This window comes from Schistosoma haematobium, chromosome 4 (genome assembly GCF_000699445.3).
Source record: "Schistosoma haematobium chromosome 4, whole genome shotgun sequence".
NCBI lineage: Eukaryota > Metazoa > Platyhelminthes > Trematoda > Strigeidida > Schistosomatidae > Schistosoma > Schistosoma haematobium.
Genome location: NC_067199.1, coordinates 27,044,542 through 27,054,118, shown reverse-complemented (window position 1 = coordinate 27,054,118; position 9,577 = coordinate 27,044,542). Strand labels below are relative to the sequence as shown.

At 29.3% G+C, this 9,577-nt stretch overlaps 1 protein-coding gene across 1 annotated transcript in view; it reads left to right on the top strand.

The window, feature by feature from the left end:
- Nucleotides 1–2,383: 2,383 nt before the first annotated feature.
- The window catches only part of NKX6-1 (nK6 homeobox), a 35,621-nt gene continuing 28,427 nt past the window's right edge, over nucleotides 2,384–9,577 (top strand). The window contains exon 1 of the mRNA XM_051216110.1: nucleotides 2,384–4,611. Within this exon, the coding sequence (XP_051066662.1) occupies nucleotides 2,877–4,611 (1,735 nt within the window). The 5' untranslated portion in view covers nucleotides 2,384–2,876. The remainder of the gene's footprint in view (nucleotides 4,612–9,577) is intronic.

Sequence of the window (9,577 nt, the reverse complement as noted above, 5' to 3'; positions counted from 1 at the left end):
TAAGATTAACATATTCTTTTGAATAATAATAATACTTATTATTATTATTATTATAGTATATTGCTTTATATTTTTACAAAAGGAAAATTCATTCAGTCTTAAATTCCTTCTTGGTTTCAAATATACTAACTTACTTTAATAGACATTTAGTTTTAATGATTTTCTGTAATTAGAAATACAGTGATAATGAACACTGTAAAAAGAACATTGTATAAGTAAGTGAATAAATATATAATATTAAACGAATATCAAACACTCATATAATTGGAATTTAAAACGTAACATAAATATATGATATGTGTTTAACTTGAAAACAATATATAAACATAAAGTGACATCAGTTGAGAAATCATTAACAATTTATATAGTATTAAATCTGATTCAAAATTTCACAATAGTGAGTAGATGTAGTCCATGATGAAATAGAATTATATACCTCCAATTTTCAAAGTAATAGCTATCTGATTGGTCTAAGTGATCGGTATCCAATAATCTACATTGTGATATTATCATTAGTAGATTACTTTTTCGTCCTATTTGGGACTCATCAACTGGATGTACCTGCACCTCAGAGTTAATGTTCACTCTGGGACTCGAACTCAGTACTGTTCGCTCCAAACGCCATCGCGTTATCCACTTAGCTACAGAGTCCTGATAGCCACGTGCTTGTGCAATGGGGTGAATTTAAATTCACTTGGTATTGTTTGGCTTGTATCTTTTCATTGAGGAAGAAACGCACATCCTGGATTCCGCTGCTAACCACTACCCATCATTGCTTACAAAAAGCTTGTGAATTAAGGTAATGTCGAGGCATATGCACAGTACGCACATATGCCAATAACAGACTGATCAACTGCAGTCTTAAAAACCTCAATGGGAAGATACAAGCCAAACAATACCAAGTGAATTAGTAGATTACTTTGTTAGTTTGAATTCAATAAATTTTACAAGTTGTAACTTTCAAGTTTCAATGTTTCGTAAGTTGATGTTAATTTGTCAACAACAACAAAAAGATTATCTTAATTATACAAAAACGATGACTGAATTATTCAACTGAATTTCCATACTTTATGAGAAAATAAATTCATTTTGTTTCTACATTCATTTTATCAACTTCATATTGAGGTATCTATAAAAAAATTAGTAGATAATATATCAAAATAAGCTAATGTATTGCCATGTTGCCTAAACAGTACTTTAACAGTAAAATATCAACGTCTACAAAACGAAAACATCAGAGTTTAATCGAAACACAGATTAATATTTTCGTCATCTAAATACTTCTACTAGTCAATTAACTAGGTTAATTAACGAAACAGCCATCCAGTTCTTCCAGGTTTTCCAGGATGGACTAACTTAAATGAACTCATATCCACAACAACCTACTCTGATTATAATTCAGGAAACAATGTGACAATTAAAGAAGAAACATAATATGAAAACCTATGAATGTAAAATTAACTTTCACTTAACTCATCTGTTCATATTAAAGTGCTTTTAAATCTTTCATTAAAATTGATAATATAATAAAGAGATAATAATAGTAATAATAATAAGAAGAAATAATGATTGCCAATTATGTATTTTCAGTGGTTAAGATCATGAGTCGATTGAAGCTAGACCACCATGGAAAACCTGGAAGCACTGGACGGCCGTTTCGTTCTGCTGTGGGAGTTCAACCGGGTCTGTTGTGAGACAGTAACTCACTGAAGACGATGGTGGATGTGTCGCTCACTTTGGTGGATTAGTTGAAGTTAGACATTAACACCGTTGGATGCCGACCGGTTCAGTGGTCTAGAGGCTAAGCGCTCGCGCGCGAGACTGATTGGTCTTGGGTTCGAATCTCGCGAGGCGAGGTCGTGGATGTGTATTGCTGAGGAGTCCCACAATAGGACGAAATGGCCGTCCAGTGTTTCTTGGTTTTCCATGGTTGTCTAACTTCAACTGACTCAAGACCTTAACCATTGAAATTACTATAATATCCACAAAACCCATCTGAAATTATGTATTTGTTATTCATATAGTAAAACATAGATTTCTTGTAAATATTTACATCTAGTTCGAATTAATTTCTTGTACCCTATTTTTCTAAATTAAATAATAATATAATATAATCATCCAATCATTTATAAGCAAATTATATTATTTATACAATATAGACTACTAACTAACTATTTAATTGGTCAAATAATTGTATGTGTTTTTCTATACAATGACAGTCAATTAGGCTTTTTTTATAAAAAAAAAAATAGTGTGACGTTCATATATGCAACAAATAACAGTATATAATGAGATGTATAGAATATATTTGTTAACATCTATCGTGTTTCTATTAGTTTGTTACTGTGTTTGCATGTATTATTATCTGTAAGAGCCTATAGTTGCTTTAATTTAAATTAACAATGATTAGATAGTAGACATTTATTTTCCTACACCCGAGATAAGAAAAGAAAGGAAATATATTTATCATTTCTGTGAACTTTATATTAGTTAAAAGAAATCAGTAGGATAAAAAAAAATAGCACCCCTTTCATAATAAGAAAAATATTTATCCATTTTATGATACATTGATAAACACACACATACACACATTTACAAAACAATATTAAAACATCATTGCTTTTACATACATCAATTTACATTTATTTATCAACCCTATTGAAAATGAATCAACTCACATCATTAAACTAACAACAAAAAATGGAACAATCACATTCGATGGCGCCAACTCAATCCCCTTTTACAACTGATTGAAATAAAATATAATAGAAATTTTTCTAAATAAGACTGAACCCTTATATTATTTTCAATCTAATTCAAATATCATTTTAAATCTTAACTGTATCAAGTGTGAAAATGAATCTTTGAGAAATAAAATGAATATGAATGAAGAATTAAATATTTCTACAAGTAATAATGATTTTATACTCAATGATGAATTGAACAATTCATGGAAGAATTCTATAGAATATGAATCTTTCTATTCCACTCCCACTGATAATAATTATACTACTAATAATATTACCTTCATTCCAGACAAAACTACAATAAATTCTTCAAATAATAATGAATTAGATAGAAATAACACTCTTGTCAACAATGATGTATCTTATTCATTTGATGAAACAACCAACCAAATAAATGATAAAATTCTAATTACAAACAATCGGAAAACTTTTCTTATGGATACAATAAATGATAAAATTAAACAATCAGATCATTCATGTTATTCAATATGGCAAAATGTTGTAACAACCCTATTAAACAATAATAATTTATCCCCTGAAAAAGAAATCGATGATACAAATAAATTGACAAAATGTCATTCACCACCTAATTCGTCATGCTTAAATGTAACTATTAATTGTACAGATTTTACACATAATACTACCTGTGTATCAACAGTAAACGATAGTGATAATAATAATAATATGGTTTCCATATCCAAACAGTTTAATAATACACCGAAAAAACGTAAAACAGCTTATGGAATACGTGATATACTAGAGGATTCTTGTAAAGACAATGACATTGTTCAAAAACCGGATGATTTCCATGATAAAATCGATATAATCAAGAGTGAAAAACCCGAGAAATATTTAGGTGATGAGATTGAATCTATTGAAAGTAAATTAAATAAGAGTTATTCAACATGGTGGAATACATTACAGTCTTTAACTAATACATTAGATAATTCTGTAAATAAGACAGATGATAATACACTGCAATTAATCTATCAACAATATCGTTTACTTGAAAAATTTTCAGTATTACCAGAAAATTTTCATTCAAATTACTTAATACATTTAACACAATTAAATAAAAATAACACAGAGAATAATCCCATGAATCAATCAACCTCTTCATATCAAAATCATTATACTACTAATTTTTATTCAGAAGAAAATATTGAAACTAAATCTAAGTTGAATCAATTACATTCAAGCATGAATTTATTTAAACGAATTGTATCAAGTTTAACCAATGAACAATTACCTCAACTATTATCATCAACAATAGGAGGGGCATCTGTAACGTCATCAACGACGACAACAACAACGACACCTTGTTTAATGAAAAAAGAAGGATGTAATACATTTTTAGACTGTTTAAATAATAAACACTATAAATCATATGATTGTGAAAATCTTTTCAATATGGCTGCAGCTACAGTGGCTGCCATGGCAGCTGCAGCGTCAATGACAAATTATCATTCACCACTAAATAATTTACACAACTCAACTAATCATACATCATCAAATTTATATGATTCATTGAATATATTCCAAAATTCTTCATTAACCGATTATAATTTGTCTAATAATAACATTACTACTACATCTGTAAATACAGTAAATAATAATAATATTACAAGTAGTAATAGTAATGTCACGTCAGTTATGTCTAATCATTCATTTAATTCACATATAAGTAATATTCACTTACCTATGGGATTATCAACAGGACATATGAATAGTGCAATTAATGCTATGCCTAATATTCATCATTCATTGACATCGCCTACATCATCATCATCATCACCATCACCATCGACAGTTGTTAGTATGAGTAATAATGGAATAAATTCAAATTCTTGGATAAGAACAAATGGTAAATTGATTTATTAATTTGGTGTTTTTTTTTCTTTCTAGAAGTGAAATCTTTTATAGTCATTATTAACTACATTGGTGAGAACATTTTTAATAAGGATTTTCCAGAAATAATATTTTAGGTAAACCATTATTAATAGTAGGAAAGAAGTAAGTATAGTCTTCAAATAATTTCTTACATGGTATATTCGCTTCATTGTAGCTTAATTGAGAAAAGAATCATTATTTACGAACTAGTAAATTTAAAATAAGTATGTAGTGTTAATATAATTCGTTAAAATGTATCTATTTGTGTCCATATGATATGTTTAAGGAAATATTTCTCATAGATGATGTCCAATAAAGATAAATAAGGAACTGGTACTTTCCGGCTCTCAGTGGTACTCAAAATAAGATTGAACTTTTCTGAATACTCCTTGCAAATGAAGTCAACTTTCCAAAAAAAAACTTTCAACTAAGATACAGTCTAGTCAAAAAGAGTTTCTTTTTCCACTCTTGTCATAAAGATTATCATCATCAACTTACTAAATTTTCATTTATGAAAATACTGTTTACTAGACCAATACCGTCCGTTCAATGACTTAACACATGCTATCATCCTTTTATGTGTTTGATTGATTGTTTCTAATTTCCCGATATGTCAATAATATCATGCTGTTTAACATTTTCGGGATATGCATACCTGATACACGTTTTATAGCTCAACTGCTTAGGATATGTAATTAAAAATATAGTGATACGCTCAAAAACGTGTGACATACTATATCCCCCCTTTAAGTATTTTTAAAATAAAAATATCTGTAAAACGCATTATTTTTTAACTACATCATCCATAGATTTTACTTCAGTATACATAAAGAGTGGTACATATTTTAGCTCAAGTGTTTCAGAGAGGAGTAAACATTAAAAAAACCAATATTATCATCCGAATTATAAATCTATTTCTCCATGTCTAAGCTTACTGCAGTTGAAAACAGTTGAATTCCATTTATTTACTGGATATACTATCACGATGCTATATCCTACCAGTTTTAGATAGTACTCAAAAAGAAATATCTGAAATGTTGTGAATAAAATATTTCTGTTATTGTTAATTCTTATAAAGAACTGATTAGTCCGGAGGCGTAGAGTATGTGGAGTCATACCATAGGTTCTGTAAAATCCAGAAATTGTTAAAGCGAATTTAAGTCATTAAAGTATTTATCATATTATGCAGGATTTTGTTTTATCAAAGTATCACATACGATGACAGTGAAGTATCGTTTTGTTTTAACTGACTTTCCTTAGTGTTATGTTTAATTACATTGTCAGAATAGAGGTTGTATACGCTACTAACCAAAAAAACATTTCTACTTCCAGCAAGTCGACTTAACATTACTTAGTCTGTAATGAATTCAAATTAACTTTCTATCTCCTATTAAGTAATTACGACTAAAGTTACATGGTACACCTTTGAAGATGATACTGGAATACTCAACTTGAAATACACGGCTGGTTCATAAAATTGTCTGTCAAAATACCTTATGTAGATCAGGTAAACTATAGATGGTTTATTGGTAAATTTATCACTGGAATGCTTTATAACAGATATTAACAAAAAAATTTAAGGTCGATTATGATGGGTTTTTCAACAAACAACTTCTATCTTGGGAAACAATTTTATTTATTCAAGACTGTTTTTTCAGGTTTAAAATTATGCTGTCTATATCATATTTTATTTTCAAACAGAATTTTTATATCGTATAACATTAACTAAACATGAATCTACACTCATCACTTCATTTTGTTTCTTGTTATATATTTGATCTGAAAAGACCATAAAAAAATTACATTAATATCACTTTTATTCAAGAAAGTTTAGTTTGAATTTACATAACGTTTAAGATCGCCATTTACGTGATTGTAATAATTCGAGCATACTGAGAAATTAGAACTGGAAATATTCTGAAGGAATTCAGTGTACATTTTTAACAAGCTTCAATATATACTTTTTAAAACTTTGGGAAAATTTCCACAAATTACTTTAAATTTCATTGATACTTATCTATTTCAATACTATTTGTTCATAAGTGAAATCATTTTAGAGTAGTTTTAATAAGCTTTGATATTGTTTTTCATCGTTTACTTAAAATAGTTTAAAGAATAAATTTCCGTCAATCTGATGGTTACCATTAAATCTATACTCTCATCATTATCATTATCATTCTATTAAATCTGTTATTTACTACTGAGAATTAAGTAATTCATATCATACATATAAAACAATCTACGTATAATATTGATGGTACATTTATATTTGATTACATTCCATGCATAATTTTAACCAAATATCATAAATTTACTGTTACATAATACATTAGAAATAAATATATAAAATTACATATTCATTAATTAATACAAATAACTCAGTGGTCTATTTAGTTAAGCGCCTGGCGCGAGACTGATAGCGTGCAGGATCGTGGATGCGCACTGCTGAGGAGTCCCATACTAGGACGGAACGGCCATCCAGTGCTTCCAGGTTTTCCATGGTGGTCTAACTTCAATTGACTCAGGATTTGTGTAATCCAACAAATGCCCAATTTTTATTTTTATTTTATCACCAGTTATGTTTCGAGTAACGTAAAATAATCACTAAGTATTCAGAAGTATATTGTAAAATTAAATAAGTAGTCATTTCTGAAATGTGGAAATTTTATTATTGTGTTCACAATCAAATAGCTTATACCTAGACCTTATATTAACTACTTTTTTACTAATATTTAAGTTACATCATGTTTCATACACAGCTATGTCATTTAAAATATATCAATAACTGTATACTATTGATAAAATAAGTTCAAGAATTATTCTACATGAAATATTCTTCCCTTATATGATTTTACATGTGATAATAAGATTAAAAAAACAGTGTTCTGGTTATGTAACAAATATATAATATCACTGATTGAAATCATAAGTCAATTGAAGCTAGACCACCATGGAAAACCTGGAAACACTGGATGGCCGTTCCGTCCTAGTATGGGACTCCTCAGCAGTGCGCATCCACGATCCTGCACCTTATCAGTCTCGCGCCAGGCGCTTAACCAACTAGACCACTGAGCCGGCCGGCATCCAACGGTGTTTATGTCTAACTTCAACCAATCCACGAAGTTGAAAATATATAATAAATGTTCAAAAATTAAAAACATAAATATTCACAAATAGATAAAACACACTATATAACGTTAATCAAAAGTATCTTATTAATATGATCATCAAATGTTTCATAGTTCAATAGTTAAATTTCCAATATATCAATGCATTCTACATGTACAAAAGAATGTAAAACGATCTCTTATTACTAATTATAACATTTTTATGTTAATTTCTATAATTGTTTTCTACATCTTTTTAAAATGGATCATTTCAACTTTTTGTTTAGTTATATTCATAGTTTAATAACAAATTACATGTCTTTTAAAGTGTCATTATATTTAAAACAAAGTAGTTGGTTAACTTTTACACAGAATAATTAATATTCTCTTCTCTAATTGATCATGTTAAGAAAATAAAGAAACGATTTTAATAAATAACATTACAAAACATATTTATTATTAAATTACACTTTACTATTTATTTGGAAATGAGGCGTAAATTGAACATTTCTTTATTAAATAATACAAATTACTAATACAAATAAATACGTAAGTGTTCATGAAATAAGGTGAAAATATCAATGAGTTTTTCATTGACTAATTATAGTTTTCCCTTGAACAATATGTATAATGAAAATGATGATTACTTTTACAGAAATGTACATAACTACTTCTTTGTAAGTTAGAATGTGTTATAAGCAAAGATGGATAGTAGCTAGCAGTGGAATTCAAGACGCATTTTTCGTCCCATTTGGGACTTGTTAGCTGGATGTACCTGCATCTCAGAGTTGATGTTCACTCTAAGACTTGAACTAAGTACCGTTAGCTTCAAACCCCATCGCACTACTCAATTAGCTACTGAGTCCTGATATCCACCTGTGTCCACATATACTAACAAGAGTTTGATCAACCGTAGTCGTATACAACAAGGGGAAGATATAAGCAAACAATATCAAGTGGATTTAAACTTCACCCCATGGCACAAGCAAGTGGCTATCAGGACTCAGTAGCTAAGTAGATAGTGGCGAACGGTACTGAGTTCGAGTCACGGAGTGAACATCAACTCTGAGATGCATCCAGCTGATGAGTCCCAAATAGGACGAAACACGTTCTGGATTCTATTGTTAGCCACTATCTATATTTGCTTATAATACTTGTGAATTAAGGCAATATCGAGGCAATCCGCACAGTGTACACATATGCCAATAAGAGACTGATCAATTGCAGTCCTAAACATCAATGGGGAAATTCAATTAAACAATACCAAGTGGATGTAAAATGTGTCAATTTACTAACTAACAAATTAGTTTTTTATGCACAATTTACATAATTTTGAAAATTGGGTTCCATAAAAACCTTTTTAAAATTATTGATATAAGCTAACTTGATGGAATAGATATTTTATTGTTGTGATTGATATTTTGTAGTATAAATTTACAATGTTAAAGTAATTTGTCAAAAATCAATCCACTTTGAAAATCCATTTTTATTATCACATAATATCAGCTAGACTTCATTTCACTTCCTGAAATACGCAGGTTAACCCTCGAGGAGAAGCATATGCCATCCATCAGAATTATCCAATAAATCCTGTCTTCAGCTCACTTTTCTAATTAGTTCCAATTGCTATTCATTCTTTTGATATCTGCTCCCGATTCCCGATGCAATGTGTTCCTTGGTTTTTCTCTTTTTCATTTCCATTCAGGATTCCCAGTTAGTGATCACCTCGTGATGCAGTTTGATGATTTCCTTATTATGTGTCCTATCCACTTCCAACGAATTTTCCTAATTTCCTCTTCATTTGAAAGTTGGTTTGTTCTCTCCCATAGTAGG